General features: G+C 46.7%; 1 protein-coding gene across 3 annotated transcripts in view; it reads left to right on the top strand.

The window, feature by feature from the left end:
* The window catches only part of TEX2 (testis expressed 2), a 98059-nt gene that overhangs the window by 74366 nt on the left and 2562 nt on the right, over positions 1 to 21131 (top strand). For 2 of the 3 annotated variants that reach the window (XM_072939419.1, XM_072939420.1), the window contains exons 7-11: positions 3147 to 3246; positions 10496 to 10628; positions 16340 to 16465; positions 17833 to 18042; positions 20309 to 20429. In XM_072939419.1, coding sequence (XP_072795520.1) covers positions 3147 to 3246; positions 10496 to 10628; positions 16340 to 16465; positions 17833 to 18042; positions 20309 to 20429 — 690 coding nt within the window. Of the gene's footprint in view, positions 1 to 3146; positions 3247 to 10495; positions 10629 to 11237; positions 11746 to 16339; positions 16466 to 17832; positions 18043 to 20308; positions 20430 to 21131 lie in introns of those variants that run through there. The other variant, XM_072939421.1, reaches the window with a different exon arrangement.

Below are 21131 nucleotides of genomic sequence, written 5' to 3'. Positions count from 1 at the left end.
CTCCTCTCTGGCACCGGAAGTCCCCGGGGCCTCTGCCCTCCCAGGGTGGTGGGGGAGTTTCATCTTCTCCCTTTGCTGGCTGTGTGGGCTTTCGCAGGCCACAAACTTAAACTTCCTTTTGTTTTTTGAGGTCAGAAGTGCTGGGAGGTTAGGATGGAGAAAAGTGACCTCGATTCAGCTGGAGCACCAGCTGTACCCCATCCATTGCCAGCCTCAGCACCTCCCACCCTCCACCCCAACCTGAGCTGTGGCCCCATGAAGCGCCCTGCAGACCAGAGGGGACCCTGGCAATGGAATAAACAGGAAGGCAGCAGGACATGAGTTTATTTCTGAACCTGCCACCACTCCTGCCAAAAGAACTCTTAATATCACCAATATCCAAGTGTCCCTGGGAAGGGCTGTTCCTTAAACCTAGTAGTGAGTGTTGGTTCATGGCCAGTCAAGGGCCAGAATGGCTGGAGGAGCCTGAGCTGCCCGCTGTGACAGAGATCTCCCCTGGTTTCTTTGAAGGCCTGACGCAGGGAGAGCTCTTTGCTGGCCTTTCCCTGCACCCTCACCTGTGATAATGATTCATAAAAAGCAGCCCTGTGTGTGTATCTGGCACCCAGTGATGCGTTTAAAATGAGCTGAGTTTCTGCCCTACCAGCAAGTACACCCTGGGTCTTGGCTGGCTGCTCCAGCACCACTTGGAGCCCTCAGGAGTTGTGGGCCTTGGTGCCCTTGTCAGCAAATGCAGCTTTTACTACATATGGCTTCTGACTCACCCCTCACCTAACCTGGAAAACGCCCAGTCCCCAGCTGGGTTTACCCAGGGGGATAGAGAACACACAGTGGGTTCCTGTCTCACTGCGGTGCCCTTTAGGTGGGAAGAAGAGAGGCTCTGGTTGAAAAGAGCTGGAGGAGTGACCTTTCCTTGTCTTCCCCGTAGAGCAGGAAGGAAGTGGCTTTAGGGCCTGCCTGGTCCTGAGGGTTTTGATTCAGCTCAGAGATCTAAGTAAGGGGGAGGGGTGATTGGCTAGAGATGTTCTAGGATCTCAGAGTTGGGTACTCAGGTGAATAAGTAGAAAATGAGGTGCTGCTGATCCCCCCTCCCCCCCAGTTCTGCTTTCTGGTAATCAGTGCCCACCCCACCCCCGCCGAGGCTTTCTCAGTCCCAGTCTGTCAGTTCGTCAGCACCTCAGGTCCTTCCCCTGCCCTCGTGGGGGCCCAGGAAGCAGGATGGGGTGAGGTGGGAGGCTGGACAGGGCACAGGGAGAGACACCACGTTCCCTCTGTCTGCATTCCCTCTCACTCCCCTGGCTCAGTGTCGACTCCTGTTCCCATAGAAACCCGGCGTGCTCCTGAAACACTGGGTATTAGAGTGCCAATAATAGACAAAAAGGACTGGGGCAAGGGTGTAAGATTTTGGCTACACTCTTGACCGAGTAGCATTCTGTAGGCTGACTGGGAGGCCAACCACCACATAACATTGATGCTTTGGAAAAAGGTTTTCCAAATAAAGCAACCGCCAATTCAAAAATGCACATTTGAACACTGCCTCTAGTCAGTTTTGTCCACCTCACACGTTATAACCTCTTTAAATTAACACCTCCATCCCCACAAAAAATGAAAGATGAAGTTCTCTGACTGGTGAATCCTGAAAGCATCTAAGTATCTCTGCAGAGAGACAGCTGAAGAGGTCCAGCCAAAATAGATATTAAATCCACGCCTGGCTAGATGCTACCTTGTTTTATGGGAAATGTTCAGCATATGTTCAATTTTTTAAAACTCTTCATTATATTCTAAATTTTACAAAATTATTCTAACGTTCAGCTGGAGCAGTACTCATGAGAATAAGAAAATTATGGTGGGGAAGAAAAGAGAGGGACTTGCCAGATTTAAAAATGTGCTTTAAAGCTACAGTAACAGAAGCAGTTTGATACTGGTGGGAACAGAGTGCTCAGTGCAGTGGAATTCCATACTGAAAGGTGGCATCACAGGTCAGCAGGGAAAGATGTGGTTGTTCAAAAAGTGGGTTGACACCAGACTGGCCCTTGGGAAGAAAATTAAGGTGGATCCCTAATTTACATCTTGCACTAAAATTAAGAGTGGACTAAAGATCTCTTTGCGTATACAAACAACATACATAAATCCAGGTGGAGGAAACGCAGATGGGTTAGTTTTGTGCTCTTGAGGTGAGGTAGGAATGGCCGGGCATGACAGCAGTGCTCTTGTGCAGGGTAGACGCCTACTGCTGCTGCACTAATTGGGGTCCCAGCAGGAAGCAGATGGCACAGTCAGATGGAGCGGGCTGAGGGGGGAGTTTCACAAAGGCGGAGTTTTATAAAGGGTGGGCCGATGTAGGGACATTGAGAGGCACATCGCGGCAATCCGGGGCTGGCAACAGTGGGGAGCCGTTACCACTCCCTGAAGGGGCGAAAGTCGGGGGCAGTTACCCAGACTCGGGCAGGGAGGCTGTGGGGAGAGGGCTGCTGGTCTGCCAGGAGCTGTGGCTTCACTAGCGGGAGGGGACGGATGCCCCACAGTTCTCTTCTCCATGGACCTCCCGCCGCCCCACGGGCCTCTCAGGGTGCAGTGAGGAACTGGAATCCGGGAGGGCAAAGGGAAGACACACAGTGTGGGGTCATGGGGTGTCATCTTTTTTTCCAAAGATTTGAGTACATGTTGTGAGTTGGCCTACAAGAAATGTTGTGATTTCTTAACTCCCCACTAGTAGTCTGAGACTTTAGCCAACTCTGGGCGTTATTAGCCTGTGACCCTCGGGACTGGTTCCTTCTCCAAGTCTCTGGCCACTTTTCAGAGAAGCCTTCGCTGACCTCCGTATCTAAAATACCCCAGGTCCCTCTGTCCCATTATCCACCTTATTTTCTCTGTGGCTGTAATCACTCTTGAAGTTAGATTATTTGTCTACTTGTTTATCTGTTTCTACCTCTTCAATACAAACTCCACGAGAGGTTGACCTTGCCCGACTCGTCCACGGCTCTCTCTGTAGTGCAATGCCTACTATGCGGTATGTGCACAATAAATGTGGGTTAAAGCAATGTGTCCCCCAACCCTTCACCATCGTTCCCTCTGGGAGTATGTTGAGTTCTAATACATACCAGGTTCCTGACGTGCCTCACTGGTTGTTTGTGTCTCTTCTCTAGCTCCCCTACTTCATGAACGAGCTAACTCTGACGGAACTCGACATGGGGGTAGCTGTGCCAAAAATCCTTCAGGCCTTCAAGCCTTACGTTGATCACCAAGGTAACTCTTCATTGACTCTAACGAGGAACTGAGCTATCTACTTATACTTGTGTGAAAATGTTTCCATCACTGCAGATTGAATACCAAGGCTTTGTTTTTGGGGGCAGTTGGGGGCTTTTTAACCATCTATCTTGTGTTTCGTGTCTTCCGTTATTCACAGTCACAGCCTGACGCTGATGGGGAGTAGATCAGGACTTACCCTCCTCATCCTTCTTGTCTTCTGGATCCTTACAGGTTAGAGATGCCCACATGCCAGTTATGGGGCCTGAGCTTTTGTGTGGCCCGGTCCTGGACGGCCACAGCTCTTGCCCTGGTGGGAGACAGTGGGCTGCATTTCAGGCTGCTCACCCCGCGCAGCCTCACGTGCACACCTGCCCCGCCCTGGGCTCTTACCCCAGGAGCTGCCTCTCCTCAGATGTACTGATATCTCTGCCTCGCCCTAACTTATAGGGTGCACATTCTTTGAGCTTCGAGTTTTACATCTTTCTGTTCCTTGCCACTCCTAGTAGGTGCTCAGTAGGGGTTTAAAAAATGAAGACTTATATTGTCAGACAGTATTTTGAGAGTAAGGCTCTGTGCTCGAGGGAAGTCCTCAAAACTGGCTTTTAAGACATACCGACACATTTTTTATGCCTACTTGTGTATGTGTGTGTGTGAAAAGTTGATTAGAATGTGTGAAGAGTTTAAATAAAATTGAGATATAAAGATTTATGTGCATTTTGAGGCATCTTAGTGGAAAAATGAGTACCCAGGAGTTTGGTGAAAAGAAGACTGAAGTAGGCAAGATGAGTCACGAACAGGAAGGGAAAAATCTCCCCGTCATGGAAGCATCCAACTTCTTTCTGTAATATCCCTTTCCAAATGAGCCTCTGTCCACTTAAACTGGATTTAGTTACATTATTCCTCAACGGCTCAGGAACAAAGTCAGGGAGAAAATAATTGTAACTTTTCAAGAGAGTGAGATTTGTTTTGGAGTAAATGTTTTGTAAAATTTATAGACTATAGCATCTACTTTTGTCTCTGTATGACTGTATCAGATGGCTCCTGAACATATTTAGTGAAATCAAGTTCTGTGTTGTATACATTTGATGCAAATACAAAGATTTTTTTTTCTAGCAGTACAATGAGCAGCTCTAGCAAATTTCTCTAGCAATATTTCAGCTGACACTGAAGCCCATATTTCCAGGTCTTTTAGCATCCCATCGATTTTAGAGAAGGATAGAGCAGAGAATTATTTGCAAATCCAGAAGTCCATCTAATAGCCTGGTGAGATCACTTGTGACCACTTGATTGTGTCTACACTTTGATGAATCTGAGTGCTCCTAGCTTTAGTTAACTTCTGGTTTGCTCAGTAAAACTGGAAAGAGTCTTTGCAAATTGTCTAGCTAGAGTTCTTTTAACTGTATGTGAAATTTTACAAGATGCATTATCTATGTGTGGAGTGCAGAGCTAGGATCTTCGCCCCACTGGCCTACCAGGGCTGCCTGCCTTCCTCTGGCTCTAGCGGGCTCTGGGTTGCTCTTTGCTCTTTGTCTCTTTAGGAATTGGCTTGTAACTAGCTGGTAAATGATCAGCTAATATAGACTTCCCGAGAATCAGGCTTAAAGAAAGTAAATAATACGTGTGCATGCTCTATTTTCTAATGCTTTATCTCTTATCTCAGGACTGTGCTTTGTTGAATTAGTAGAAATTTCCAATAAGAGGGGACAGGGCCACAGCTGGGCTTTGCAGCATCTAAGAAGTGTCCCTGTGGCTGTGAACTCTGCAGCCTCTCGGGGCAGCTTTGTAAGGCTTTGAGTGAAATTCACCAAATGCCTAAGTCTCAAGTCTGTTTCTTGTTCCTCTGGAGCTGGAGCTGTAGCAAGACATTTTATTATATAGATCAAAGCTTTGCCAGTTTTTAATCCATTTGAGGCTTACTTAACTCCTTTCAGGGCAAGTTTTAGAGATCTGCCTGCTTATGTAACAAGGGAGGAAATGTTACTAAAGAAAGGAATGATAAAGACATAAAGCCTGTGGGTTTTAAAAGTTTGATCAAATTAGGTTTCCAAGTCTGCGAAAGATACATGTGATGGTAAAACAGAAATGAACATGAAGGGAAAATGTGTCTTAGATACCATTGCTCTAAGATAAACCTTCCCTTTGTGGGGAATTAAAATCAGGAGTGACTTGTTAAAACTGGCTCTGAGAAGCAGAGCTCACCTTTCAGGGACCTGTCACCCACAGTAAAGAAGGCTTCAGCAGCTCTCCTGAGGGGTGCCTCCCGGGGATCCCCCACACCCTTTTAAAAAAAATGTTCCTTAACTCGTGCTTATCTGTTGGAGGCATATGGCTCAGGAGGGATGTTCGGGCCAGAGCTGTCTGGATCTCTCCACCCTCAGGATTCTTGTCTTGAGGCAACGCAGGGGTGATTCTGAGCTCCAGCTCTGGAGACCCACTGCCGGATTCATGGCTCCGTGGCCTCAGACAAGTCCTTAGCCTCCTCGGTAACTCTTCTTTCAGCTGAGGAGACTGATAGCACCTACTTGGTAGCTTAAATAAGTTAATACATGAAAGACACTTGGAAAGCATCTGGTGCCAGACGAGCTTGAAGTGGTAACTACTGTTATTTCTGCTGTCATTACTGCTGCCTTTGCTGCTGCTGCTCTCAGGGAGTTTAGAAAGTGAGGGGCTGTGGTGTTCAGTTGACCCATCCTACAGCTCAAAGGTGGCAGATCCTACCAGAACAAATGGAAAGAAAAAGGTGATTCTGGCAGGTCCACTCACCTACACACATCTTTTGGACCTTGCCTGGGGCCTTTATTCAGTGCTGGGACTGAAGTTACTTTGCCCCTGGAGTATTGCGGAAAAATGGAACTAGAGTCGGTCTGTTACCAGCCCATCCTCCAGCTAAGCCCTCATCGAGAGAGCAGCTGCCCAGGGCCAATCACAGTGACAGGGTCAGACTGCGAGTCTCAGCGCTGACAAGAATGGCACGTGTACTCTCACCAAATGGTATTGCAAAAAGAAAAAATACTTTCTGTGGAAAGAGGGGGAAAATACCCTTTCGTGGAACTTGGGTGGGGTTGGAGAGAAGAGACTCTAGATTCGGGACCACGTTGACCTTGGAAGGCAGACCTGTTTCCAAGAATAGAGTACAGATAGGGAAAGCCAATCATGATGTCTGTCTTAAAAGACACATCCAGATACAAGGAATACTGGTTTTCTGCCGTATCCGAGTGAGCAGTATGGCACGAGTCTGTTTGCCAAGAACAAAACAATCACTGATGTGCTCTTCTGAGAGCCGAATGACTCAAACACCTGTTCTTGGTAATATGTCATTAAGTGTTCCATTTTAAGAGCTTTTGTTCCTTGGATGCCAAACGTTGACTTTCAGAGTGAAAGTCAGCCACTAGTTGCAGGTAGAGGGCAGCAGGGGAGCAGAAGACATGAAGGCCAGGCTCAGGTGAGCAAGGCTTTAGGGTCTCCTACCTCCTTCTGAGCACCAGGTGCCCCATTAAACCTGTTCCAATGAGACTGAAGCCTTTTAGTGATTTTGATAATAATACAACAATGAGCTGTGGAGTGAAATTATCAGATTTATGCAGCTGCAGTAGGACTGTTCCTGAAGCCCAGGGGTCTATGGAATAAACTACCAGGGAGAAGGCGGAAGCACCTGTGTTCTGCTTGTCTCTGGTGACACGCGCCAGGGCACGTGTATCACTGCTGGCGGCCGCACCATCTGCTCTGCACCAGGTGGCCCAGGCCATCCTTCTTCTTTGAGCATAAACTTCCTGAGGACGGGGATTCATCTCAGCATCTTCAGCTCTGATGTCTTGCATTAAGAACTCAATAAAATTTGGGGAGTGGAGCTGTAACTTTTGCCACAGTCTCCCTCCAAGTAGCGGTGTGGTGGTAACTGATCCTTCTCTCATGAAGCTGAAGGGAAACAAAAAGGACCGTACGGGTCCTTGCGTTAAGACTGACTGAAGCTTGTCATTTTCATCATCGGTTGTGTTTCCCCTGTTGCCCAGTGAAGGGCTGGCTTTATAGAGACCTGTTACAGCCAGGCACCACCCTTCACCACGGGACAGCCTCACCACATGAAGACCCCTTGCGTGGGGGAGATCTGCTGTGGCCTGAATGCTTTGTTCCCCCTAGATTCATATGTGGAGGCCCTAACCTGCCACGTGATGGTATTTTGAGACAGAGCCTTTAGAGGTAATTAGGGTTAGATGAGGTCATGATGGAATTAATGTCCTCATGGGACTAGAGACCAGAGACATAACTGTCTCTCTCTCTGCCACATGAGGACACAGGAGAAGGCGGCTGTCTGCAAGCCAGGAAGAGAGCCCTTACCAGGAATGAACTGACTGGCACCTTGATCTTGGGCTTCCAACCTCCAGAAATGTGCCAAATAAATGTCTATTGTTTCAGCCCCCCCATGTATGATATTTTCTTACAGCAGCACAAGCAGACTGAGACAAGACCCTTTGTGTTCCCGCCCTTTCCAGAGAACCTCTCAGGACTGACTGCTTTCCTCCTATTTAAAGACTTTTTAAAAAAATTTCCTGTTCCTCAACTTCTGGTCAGGAGTCCAGAAGGAGCCCTGACCCTGCACTCACCCAGGTGAGGTGCATTCAGCTCATCAAGAGTTAGGGTGCCACTCAGGGCACAGAGTGTGTCCCCTCTTCACAGTGTAGCTACTTCTGTCCCTGGTGGGAAAGCTGTTGATTTCATCTTTCAGTCATGCAGCGTGGGGCCCCTGACTGACCCTTTACGTAACCAGTCAGCCTCGGCTCCTGTCGTGTATGCCAAGGCTTTCAGGGCAGTTGCTGCTGAATTTTGTCACAGAAGCAAGTTTTTCTTTGTACCTAATGTTAAAATAGTCATCTTACTCTTGTTAGAATGCAAACACGTCATATTAAGATGATTTGTTGGAATGTTTGCAGTTTATATCTGTTTTTAAAGGTTCTCAAACCATCCTTGACTCCTTCATATCTTCACTGAGAATCTGGGCTGAGCAAGGCCCTGTGGGTGGGCCTCGTGAGACACAGACAATGAGAGAAAAAACAGACCCCATCCCATACGCGGAGTCTCAGTCAGATGTCCACGCCTCGTCCCCTGCCCACCCCAGACAGGGCTCTGACTGCCCAGTGCAGCCTCTTCCCTCTGGCCCTGTGGCCTCCTCTGGTCCGGTCCCCAGCGGCCGTGGCAGTAGCAGCATGCTTGGCTGCAGCCAGAGTCGTGGAAGGAAGGAAGTGGACTGGTGGTGGCAGAGAAGGGGGAGAGCCCTGCCAGCACGTGCCAGGCGCTGGGCTGTCCAAGCCGCGTGGTCTCACCTGTGCAGGTGAGGAGGCCGGTGCACAGAGTGCACAGAGGTCGAGAAACTTCCAGTGAAACTCAAGTCCTGGTAAACTCAAGCCCTGCTCTGTGTGACTGGGCTCCAGGTGCAATTCCCTCTTCTTTCTGGCCTCAGCTCCCGGCCAGGGGCTGGAGCACACGTCAGTGACTGGAACGTCCTGATGACTAGGGTGTGGGCCAGCTGCTTACTAAACCTGTATCCATAGCCCCTCATATAAAAATCAGACAAAACCTTCCACTTTATGACAAGTAAAATTCTGGTGCCTTTAATATGACAACCTTCAAAGACATACATACAAGTAATATTTATAGGAAACCTGACCAGGATTTTCAAAGGAAATGATTATGTCTGAATTCATACAGCAACCAGGTAGTTTGAGTCTATTGATTCTTAAGTTAAATAAAGCTGGAGATATGCCACAATATACGTCTTCTTTATTGATGTTCTATTTATACTGAGTTTAAAATTTATTAATATCATCTTTTGCCTTAATCCCCTTTCTGCTGGAAGTGATTAATGACTAAGTAATTGTCTTTATTAAAGCAGATGTGCCCTTTATTTCCAGTAACAGTGCCTTTGAAGAGCAAGCTAATTAATGATTTTTAAGTGTTTAATGTAAGCAAGAAATAAAGCAGTTTTATGAGTTCCTGCAAAGAAGACATTCACAATTGATCTGCATATCACTTAATTAAACCAGGTCATTCCTGGAAAATAATTACCTTCAACTATGATAAAAAGAATTCTGTGAAAACAGAGTGGAAATTATTCTGCCTTTAGTGAGGAATTACACCACTGGTGGTTACTGAGGTTAAGCAAAGCTTTATGTGAGATGGTGTCCAAATAGGGGATGGGTTATTTACTGTAACTGCTTGAAAAGTCTGCTGTGTGTGAACAGTGGTTTTAGATTACCTTCCTGCTTCCTTTTAGATGCTGTCATTTGTCTTACAATGATCTCTGTAAAAAAGTTTTTATTAACTTTTAAATGCTCACTTGAAGGATCATGTTTTGACTGAAAGTCCATGAGGCATGGAATTCTGAGTCAGAAAAATCACAGCATAGCCTGTGCTGCCTGTTGAATTACAGGAGCCTGGGGTAGAAGGTCGTGAGGTGACCCCTGTTTGCGTTTTAGACTTCCTGTCAGTGGCCACGTCTGCTGGTGATCTTCCCAGTGAAATTCCACAAAGCCAGAAGCCTCTAAGACATGCCCTCATGGACATGAGTGTCTTTTCTAAGAAATAGGTTTTTACACTAAGGTTCAGAATGGTTCCCCAGATTTATCTAGGTAATCCCGGGGCTTGAGCATTAACTCTTTTGTTTCCATTACTAGGCAATTTCCAGAAAGAAGAGGGTTCTAAAACATTTTGTCACCATCCTTATTGTATGAAGCTAAACTTGAACCATTTTCTGTCCCCCTCCTCTTCCACACCCCTGACAAAAGATAACTTTAAGAAAGACAATGAGTCTCACTTGTGTCTTTAAAGAAGAGCCAAGCTTGCTGTGAAGTCTCTGCACGTCTCTCCTGCCTCTGGCTGGCGGGGAGTCAGCAGCAGCCCTCCTCCTGGCTTTGCCCTGGGGCGAGCCACCTCCTCCTGGCGGGGACTGTGTTTCTCACTGAATGCGAGAAGAACCCAGAGGACAGGACCCTTCCAGGGCTAACAAGTGCACGCACGCACTGTGACCATTTTAATGGATATTGAAATGCTGGCAGCTTGCCAATGCTCGAACTATTTCCAGATGCTTTTTTCAGTCTCCTCTAGCATGCAGTAGCAGTACAGGCAATATGTGTCTGTAGACTTTCAATGTGATACTTACTTAGATACTTCATAAAATTTTATACTGTTGTTTGTAGTCATGTTTTTCTAGGGGGGGAAAAACTTTTTTTTTTTTTTTTTACCATTTCTCCAGGACTCTGGATCGATTTGGAAATGTCCTACAATGGGTCCTTTCTGATGACTCTCGAGACCAAAATGAATTTGACCAAACTAGGTAAAGAGCCTCTTGTTGAAGCCCTGAAGGTTGGAGAAATTGGCAAAGAAGGGTAAGGGGCTATATGAATTTACTAATCCAACCCTGGGGAACCAACTTCTCCCTCCAGCCTGGGAGAAGCACTCTGATACGTAGTAGCCTCAGTGTTGATTGAACTTCCATGTAACTGCTTCCCGACCACAGAGGAATGATTTCAGGGGAGGGTTTCCCGGTTTCATCTCCCACAGACTGTGAGTGCCCACCTCTGCTCAGTGCTGCCAGTGGGGCACACGGTATTGATGACCCAGAAAGCATCCCTGACTCAAACCAGCAGGGCAGGCTGCACAGTAAAATGCTTTGTGAAGAGAATCATCAACCAGAAAGTCCCTCCTTCAGCTTGCAGCCACAAAGAGCAGTACGTGGGCCAGGCTAAGGTCCTTAGGAGGTCTGCCTGCTTTAACCACAGTCAGGGTTATTTATAATTAGACGATTGATTTCATAGCCAAGAGGGTGCTCCTAAAGTGTTTGAGGAGCATTTCCCCTAAATAATAAATACACTGTTGATTTTCTTAGTAAATTCCTCTTTGTAGAAGATGGTGCATCTGCTCCTGAGTTTGTTTGATTTAGTAAATACTCTCAGTTTGTGTGATAGTTAATGAAGCTGATTTTTTCTTTTTCTTAGATGCCTAGACTGGATAAGCGGGACTTTCACATTTCCACACATCTTAAAAATGACTGCTTCTGACCACAAATTTAAATTACATTATTGTTTTTACCAAACTGATCATGCTCACTGGAGCCTGCTTCTCCCATCTTTAGCCCCTTTGCACGGACTTAACAGCACAATGATAGGAAAATGCCACGAGGAGCCACCTTCTCAGGGTCTGAATATAAATATAAGACACAGGCTCTTCGGCTTGTGCTCAGTCACAACGCTGACCTGATGCTTGTGTTTGCACATGAGTGACAGCACAGTAGATGGCGGTTGGGGGAGCTGGCACATACATTTGAAAATGTTTTCACTGAGATTTTTCTGGTTTATCCAGGTTACTTAATGAAAATGTTCCTATTTTTATTGTTGGAGAACTTAATGTACTGTATGCAATCTAACCTGTATCTGTGCTGTTTTCCTTTCACTTTTCTACTGTTGGGTAAAATGTGTGTGGATTCGGCAATCTGTGGATTGTATTTTCCGGTGAGTGGTGTTCCTCAGCTCTCCATGCAGCATTTCATAACCCTGTCAGTGCTGAGTCTCGTTTGGACCCATGTGACACCATGAGGAAGCTTGTCCTTTCGCTGTGTTCCTGGACATAAAGACACCATTTGTAGACCTGAGAGGATTAAGATCAGGAGTATTTAAGAGGCTTTCCTGGCAGGGAAAGTCGTTCAGACTTCCTTGGCATGAATTGCACGGCCCTGACCTAGCCCTCTAGTCAGACTCAGCTCCGCCCCTGGATGCCCCGCCCCAGCCCCATGCCCAGTCCAGCGCCATCAGTCCAGTCTCATGACACCAGAGTTGCAGAACCAGCTGCCGATAAAACCCAGCACTTTAGGCAGAAGCAGTCTTGAAAATGAGGCCTAACTACCTGGGAGCGGGACAGAGCAGAGCTCAGTCAGAAGCTTTTGTGCAGGGAGCCCTTCGTGGAAATAGCCCTGTGCTGGCCCAAAGCCGCTGGGACGCCATTGGAAAGAAGGGTCTTGGCAGCAGGTGGGCCCCACCACGATCGGGCCCCACCTGAGATCTTTGCCACTTAGGTGTTCCACGTTCACTGTTAGTCATACGGCTCTCTTGGCGCAATTTCAAGTTCATGCACTCTGGTTGATCACAGGATAGACATGTTTCTAAGCAAGCAGTGCTTCTCTAGACTGCATGAAAAAAACCACCTGGGTTAGGAATATGATGGCCTTATGTTTAATTTGTAATGTATAGCTAAAGTCATTTTTTTTCTAGTAGAGTCGTATAAAATATTTTGCTTCTTGTGAGGGTGTTAAATGTTAAATATTGATGTATAATTGGTTGTCATTTAATTTTAAAAGCAAGGAAAAATGCAATTCAAAAGCAGTTCACTTGTGAGGAAAAGATCTGGAAAAATGAGCCCTTAACCCTTTTTTGCATAAAAGGCCCCCTTGGGAATCTGAGAACTCTAGATCCTTCCCCCAGAAAATGCCTACAGAGGCACCATTCGGTTCACAGTTTCTGGGAACTTTGAGAGCCTCTAAAAGCCCATCCATACATAAGAGCCTAACCCCAGAAGTGATTCGAGGACCCACTTCTCCTCAGTCAGAGCATGGACTCAACCTGAGGCTAGAGACCAGAGAGCAGAGTCCGTGCACCTGCCTAGTGCTGCCCAGCGCTGACATTTCCCTGAGGAGGCCTCTCCCGGAGCAGCCTGTCTGTGCCTGAAGTGCCCTCCCTTTAGCCCGAGGCCACCTGTCCTGGGCTTCCCTTCTGGGCAGGGCTTGTCCAGAGCCCGCCTCTGCTTTGTCACTGCTTTTGTCAGTCCCCTTTGAAGGATGCAAACGACTGTGCCCATGGGGCGTCCCTGAGGAGAGGCTGCTCAGCCTGCAGGCGGTCCTGCTTTCCATTCTCGGGTCATCATCCCACGGGTGGTGTTGAGTTTGGGTCTTTGCCCTTTCACTCTGGTGAAGGCCCTTCCCTTTGAAATGTGGGTGCACTTTATGTTTGCAGACCTGTTTCCTTTAGTCTTTTTATTTCCCACCTAATCTTGTTACCTATTGGAGTTATGGTAACTTTGGGGCAGTAAGGCACTCAAAATGGAATTCAGGTGGTGAGCTGAGCAGTCCTACTAACTTCAGGAGTCGGCCTGAGGGGACCTCAGCGAGTCAGTAAGGGAACTGCTGTGCATAGCGGCTGCTCTTTAAATGGACAAGCGCACTGCAGTGGGGCATTTCCTGGAAGGCACCTGCCCATGCTCCAGCCCTGAAGCCTGGCCGCTGCGCCAGTCCCCACGGGGAGGACTCCTGTGACCTCTGTATTGAGCCACTAGTCCACAGTATACCTTGGTCCACCACCCTGCCCTGAGACCCTCACGTTCTGGGAGACCAGTGCTTGTAGCCCACACTGTGACTCAGTCTAGCTGCGTGTGTGCATGCTCATGGTGTGTCTGTGGCACACGTCTGGAGCCAGTCTCTTTTAAAGAAAATGCATGCACTCTCATGAGTGTGTTCCCCCTCAAAGCAGTCACCTTACTGGCCTGTTTAATTATGCATCCTTCACTTAAAAGCGTTTTTTTTGGAGCTGCTTTTTAGAGTTGCCTCTGGAGTCTGTGACAATTGTTTTAACTATTCTGAGTGACAGCAAATCATCTCGCTTTCTAGATGGATTAGATCTTTGAGAAATTGCCGTAAGTCATTCAGCAATGATGGTGGTTATGTGAGGCTAAGAAACGTTTGATTTAAGACAGAGTATCAGTGATAAAAGAATCCACTTTTTCTTGTGTGTCTGACTCCATGCACATTTCCAGAAAGATTTTTAGCAGAGGCAGCAAAACTGGAATAAGCCTTTTCAGGTGGCACTTTGAAAGGATATCACACTCATCTGGAATTCTAAGGTGTGTTTCAAAGAAAACAGGTTTATCGCTTTCTAGCACATCTTATATAAGAATGTGCAGGGTGTCTTTCTCTGAAATTCATGCCGACATCATAAGGTTGAGATCACAAAATGCGTGTCAGTTATCAAACTTGAATACAGCCAAACATTTCGTTACACTTTTAATTAGTAATTATTCGGTGCTGCATAATACAGCTTCCCAAGCAGAGAGCAGAGAGATACCATTTGGTCAGCATCAGAACTTCATGTCATCTGAGCTGTTTTAACTGATGTAGCACTGTCTAAATTATTAACTTCAAGCCACGAAATTTGTCCTGTTCTCTGTCCTGCGGAGGATTAATTTGGGAACCCAAGAACTCACTGCCGTGCTCAGCCTTTGGCATCTTCTGCCCCAGGTCTGGAAGCTGCCAGATGACAGATACCAGTGGGGACGGCAGGGGGCAGTGGTTCTGCGGGGTTCACTGTGGTCCAAGATCTTGCTTGAGGTGGCCCTTTGTGCTGGGTAGATTCCTTTCCGGGCAGTGTTAGGTCTGAGCCAGGGCTCAGTCATTTTACTGATGGAAAAGTAAGATAGGTGTCCGAGATGGTCTTGTTATCTTTGGGGATTTATCTCCCTGACTTTCTTCATCCCAAGGCCCAGTGTAGACTTTCTTGGGAATCACATCTTGCTCTGTACATTTTATATAATAGGAGAGCTCTCTGAGGGCTGCCTAACCGTGGAAAGCTCTGAGATGGTTTTGTGATCAGCAGATACACACGAGCATTTCCTGGATTAGCCAGGCCTCTGATGAAAGGAGGAAGAGTCAGGTGCTGTCCCCGTGGCTAGGGACAAGAGGCTTTTGTGTCTGCAGAGGGAGTTTCCTTTTAATGCTACGCTCAAGCCTGTTGGCTCTAATGTTTCAGAGCCAGGGTTGAGGAGGATCCGGGTGTCCTTCCAGGGAGGACATTCTTGCGGTCCTCTTACAGCTGGGCTCCTGTTTCAGGGCGGAGATTTCAGTACCCACCGTCTCCCCAGTGCTGGGGCTTCTGCTGGGCTTTCTAGTCCACACTGGTGGGTGTGCTCTGCCCTTGGGTGTCCCTGGCCCTTGTTGGCCAGGAGATGACTGCCCCCTGGGCTTCTGGTGGTCCCAAGGACAGCATTTGAGGAAGACTCTAAAGGAGTACACCTGCAGGGAGATAGGACCTAAACTGTACTGCCTTCCCCTGCCCTGGTGATTTTGTCCTTATCCAAAATACAAGGCCCACCCTCTGCTCAGTGACCATTGGTAGCTTAATAGTGTTCAGAGACTACTCTGTCCCTTGCTTATTTCATCCACATTGTCTCTAACCCTCAGAGATGGGCCCTGCCGCCTGTCTTTCTGAAGCGAAGCCACCATCCAGGCAGAGAGGTGCTTTTTGTGGGTCCAAAGCTCTACCAGGACCCCTCACAGTAGGGGGAACCTTGATCACTCGCCACTGCTGGTGATGCAGCAACCCCCAGGCCTCTGGAAACTGAGGCTCCACCCTGGAAAGATTAATGAGGGACATTGTTTTCCAGTGAGGCTTTTTATTACTGCATTTTAAAAACAGTTTTAAATTTGTACTTCTCCAGAAAGTTCCTGGGTTCTCATGTCAGTTGCTCCCTAGAGTCCTTGAGATTTGTACCTTGTGGTGGTTGTCTTTTTCTGTGACCTTCAGGAGCTGGGGCAGACATGGGGTAAGATACATAATTTCACTAGGAAGGAGTCTTGAACCAAAACTAACTTGGAGGTAACTTAGCCAGAAAGCATCATAGTTGTTGAACTCAGCCGGAGTCAGCGCACTTGCCTGAACATCCCTGTCATCAGTGAGGTGGTCATGTTGCCAACATGAGCTGTCACCTCACCGTGCAACCATCCTTCTTTCCACTCACCCTCCCATTGACCACGCTGCACTGTTGACGAAATCACTGCATTTTATGTGACTGCATCATGCTCCCACCACCTGTCTTTCTGACGCATGCGCGGAATCGAACCCTTCAGGCCCAAGTCCTCTGCGGTCCTGCCAGGGGGCTTGGTGCCAGAGTCTCCCGGGTAAATCGGGCCAATCCGAGGACTCGGGTTGGGCCTCTTCTGCCAGGTGGGAGGTGGGTGGGAGAGAATGATGACAGATTGATGGTGGTGGAACGCGTGCTCTTCATAAGCAGAGCCTGGGCGCAGGGCGGGCGGGCTGCCTGGTGACTCCGCCCTGATCAGTTGCAGGCCCAGGGCGTTCTGTCTGGCCGACAGCGACGAGGAGTCCTCCAGTGCTGGCTCCTCGGACGAAGATGACGCGCCAGAGCCCAGCGCGGGAGACAAACCGCTTGTCCCAGGGGCCGAAGGGTGAGTGGGCCCAGCTTCTGGGGTCTTCCGGGGTCAGGGCAGCAAGTTGGGACTGAGCCTTTTTTGCCTTTTCCTGTGATTTTTTTCCTCCTTCACACTGAGTGGATGGTTTTTGCATTAATAACTCAAAGCCAGTGGCTTAAAATTCCAGGCCCCAAAGCAAAAAGGCCAGTATAGCTTTCCTTAATTAAGAAGGTCCAGATCAAAATGGTTTTCTCAGGCCACTGGAGTGGATAATAGAGAACCGAAGGGCAACGTTATGTGAAGGAGCATGAATGACACAATACCTCCCCCTGGTGCTGGTGGGGCGCAGTACTTGCTTGTTGAGCTTTTAGTTCCTCCACAGCTGAAACATTCAGGTGATTTCTTGGTGACTTTGGAAAACACGGCTTGCTTAGCTGATCTTTGGGATCATGAACTTCATTAAGGATCTGTTAATTATTTAAAGTGAATGAAGAAACTAAAATGATAAAGAAACCAGGTGGTTCAGAAGCATTTGTAAGAGAATGTCATCCTATTCACTTTGAAATCCTACAGAAGCTGAGAAGAGAATCCAGACGTTTGAGGAGTTGGCACTAAAGTTTGTGTGTATTATTTAAACTCTACTCATCTTCTAAAGAGTAATTGCTTTCCCTCACACACGTACACATATTATTCCTGATACCCTGCAACGGTGGAGGATTTTAGGAAGCAAATATCCTCTCTTCTTAGGGCAGACCTGATACAGAAGCTTGCTTTCCTGGCCTGCTAGCATATCAGCTTGATGTAGCTTTTTTCTTTGGATGTTTCTAAGCCGTTTGACAAATAGTTGCTGCTCATAGTTGGTGTGACACCATCTAAAAGGCAGGCAGTCAGTTCCTGTGTTTTGTGTCCCTGTGGGTGCAGCATGAGTTCTTATTTGCTATATAGAGATGGTGAGATTTCTCTAAGAGGACACTGAACTTATATTCAGTATTTGAAGGTTACAAAGGGGAACAGGCGAGATGCCCCTTCTGCTTACACTGTGAGAACTCGGTCTGACTATCAAGACTCAGGCTCTGTCTGATGTCTACACCTTGTCTAAGTAATAGTACTGAACTGAGGGTTATTTTGTTCCCCTCAGAGGACATTTAGCAATGTCCAGAGACATTTTTATTGTCATGACTGCAGAGGAGCGTGTTATTGATGTGTGGCAGGCGGAGGCGGGGGTGCTGCTAAACACTGTAGATGGGACAGCGCCCACAGCAGAGAATCACCCAGCCCAAAACATCAGTGGCGCTGCAGTTGAGAAACTCTGGTCTGCAGTAAGGTGAACACGGAGCCACCAAGTTTTTGTTTCGGAAGGAACAAAGTTCATACTAACACCTGTTTGTGTCTCTCATTTAAAGGTATGTTGGGGGTCATCGAACAAGTAAGATTATGAGATTTGTTGATAAAATTACCAAGTCAAAATATTTCCAAAAAGCCACGGAGACAGAGTTCATTAAAAAGAAGATAGAAGAAGTTTCCAATACACCCCTGCTACTAACCGTGGAAGTTCAGGAATGTAGAGGAACCTTGGCGGTCAACATCCCACCTCCCCCGACAGACCGAATATGGTACGCAGAGGGCCCCTCAGGGACAGCCGGGGTTCCCCATGTTGCATGACCCTAAAAATCCCAGCCTGCTTACCCTTGACGTTGTGGAAAGTACCTTCCCTGGGCAGAATCACTTGCAAACGTTTTTCGTGGAACCTTAATATTAGTTGTAAATCCAATTCTACTTACTTCTGTGAGTAGTTAATTCACATATTAAGATTCATCTCCACACGCTTGGGAGAGTTAAGGTTAGTAGGTAAAGTTTATGGGATGAGCTGTTTCTATTCTTGGTCTTCCTTGTATCTCAAGTCAACCCTTCCCACCAGTAGGAAGAACTGTCACTTGTTAGGGCTCTTACTCTCTGCCTGGCCTGGGGGGTAACTGCTTCACCTGATCAGTCCTCAAAGCATCCTGTGGAGACAGGGCCAACCTTACGCCTGCATTACAGGTGGGGATCACACATCCAGCAGAGTCCTGGGTGGTTAGAGAAGACCCCCCTAGGTCAGACCTGGCTGTTAAGGATGCAGGAGCGTGTGTGCTTGGTAGTTGTGGCAGAAGGTCTACCTAAAGAGCTGTCATTTAAATGAACCAGTGGGTCTTAACCCCACCTCATACCATAGTCACCTGGGGACTTGTTGAAGCTGTGCCCAGCCTGTCCCCTAGGATTCAGGGGCTGGGGAACTAAGCCAAGACTGAGAATCACTGAAGTGAATTCCTCGTGGGTCCAGCAGAAGAAAATCACTGTCTGTAAATTTCAATTTCAATTTTAAATTGACATTCCAAGTCCTATAAAATGTGCATAAGGATATACAGGGATTGCACCAAAGACCTCATTGCACCATAAACCACACTCATATGAAAAAGATAGTTCTGTTCTATCATAGAGTGAAACCAGCCTGCTGGTCCACATCCTTAGTGTTCAGAAGGGCTAGTAGGAATGTTCACAAGAGGATTTTTTTAATTCACTGATCATTTAATGATGATAATTGTGTTTCCCAGGAAAAACTTTAAAATACCATTTTAGACTTCTTAAAGTAATATTTTGACTGGGGAAGAAAAGCCTATAATCTTACCATCCTAAAATAACCACTGCTAATACCTCACTGTGTAGTTTTCCAAGCCTAATAAAAAACGTTTTTTTTTTTAATATTGAGAGTTGATACAACAAGCTTTGACTTACCAGTTCCCAGGGCCACTGATCAGTAGGAGTTAAAGGCCTCTAGGATGGTGCTACCCATTGCATGCTTGAGTGCCTGACTCTTGTTATTGATCCACCAAGATAAGTGTAAATATCAAGAGTGTGGAGAAATATTTATAGCCATTTGCCATTTTAATTGTACAGGCATACCTCGTCTTACTATGCCTCACTTTACGGAACTTGTAAGATACTGTGTTTTTCACAAATTAAAGGTTTGTGGCAACCCTGCCTTGTCAGATGATGGTTTGCATTTTTTAAGCAATAAAGTATTTTTAACTTGAGGTATGTATTTCTTGCACACTTAATGGACCACAATGTAAATATAACGTTTAGATGCACCAGGAAACCAAAAAGTTCCTATGACTCATTCTATTGCAATATTAGTTTTATTGAGGGGGTCTGGAACGGAGCCCACAGCATCTCCAAGGTGTGCCTGGATTTTTCAAAACATTGGTCCATGATGGATCGAAGTTTTTAGATAGTTTGATAGCACACAGTCTCTTGTCTGGATATTTTTCTCACAATTCTGAGTGCCAGTCCACTCCACTGAGAAGCCATGATAATCATGATGTGGAATGTAGAATGAAAAAGCAGGTTACAGAATATTCTCTATTTATATATGCAAATTAGGAGTGTGGAGGAAATTAACCCCACTTCTGTCAGTGGTCCTGTCTTGGTGAGATTCAGAGAGATGCAGTGTCTTTTTTTCTGCTTTATATGCTTGTATATTTTGGGTAGACATATACTACTTTCATAAAAATAGAAACAGAAAAGATCCTTGCTATTTTAGAAAAAAACAAACAAACAAACAAAAAGCAATGCCCAGGTCATGGACTTTCCCAGTGGTGTTTCCTGGCTTTCTTAGTTTGTCAGAACTGTTCTCAAGTTATCACACCCCTGGGTCCAGGGACACAGGGAGTTCACAATTCATACTTGCTGCATTGAATTATCTTTTAGAAGCAGTTTTCAGAAGAAGAGAACATGTAAGTAGTGATAAAGCCTCGTGTAAATGAGGAATGTTTGCTCTTGGTACTATTCTCTTCCTTTCTTAGCTTCTAAATGTGGTTATTACTTATCTTCTTTTAAAAGGTACGGTTTCCGGAAGCCACCATATATAGAGCTGAAAGCTCGGCCAAAACTTGGAGAGAGAGAGGTGACTTTAGTTCATGTGACAGACTGGATAGAGAAGAAACTAGAGCAGGAGTTTCAGGTAAACCTGCAGTGTCATCTAGTGTTTCACGCTGAGTCTAAAAGCTCTGGGTAGAACAGAGTTTCTGAACTTCATGTGGGTCAGGGTTCACCTTTGAGAATCTGGCAAAAGCTATGGACTCTCATCCCAGGAAAGTACACATATGATCAAACAGGCGAAACACTTCAGGCACACCTTCAGAAAGTCTGAAACTCATCCACAGAACCCTGTCCAGTAGTCTTCAGAGGAAACCCAAAAGGTAGGGGTCAAAGAGCAAAATGACTGTCTTATACCAGCAGGCCTGGCAAGGGTTCAGCCGTCCACCTGCTGGGGCCATCTTTGGACTTCTTGTTTGGGTGGAGTATGGAATTGGCCAGCTAGTAGCACCTGGTCAGCAGTCAGGGAAATCGCTCCTGCCTTCTGTGGTACCCACCTTGCTCAGTTTGTTCATTTCAGCATTCATGGAAACCATTCCACGTGCCACTACCACCTACTCTGGGAGTCCAAAGATGAATCAGGCCTGTCCCTCCCCTGCAGATCTTCTAGAGTAGTCTTGAAGTTGACTAAGCCAAAGCTTGTTCTCCAAGCCTGTCTTCTGCATTCTGCCACCAAAGGTAACAGCAGTGTAGCCGAGGCCCCGGAACAAGCTATTTCTGTCAAGTTTTCATTAGATATTTGAGGCACAGTTGTCTTTTAAAATTTTATGAGTTAACAGTTTATTTA

This window comes from Vicugna pacos, chromosome 16 (assembly GCF_048564905.1).
Source record: "Vicugna pacos chromosome 16, VicPac4, whole genome shotgun sequence".
Classification (NCBI taxonomy): Eukaryota; Metazoa; Chordata; class Mammalia; order Artiodactyla; family Camelidae; genus Vicugna; species Vicugna pacos.
This window is presented reverse-complemented; position numbering and strand designations above follow the sequence as displayed.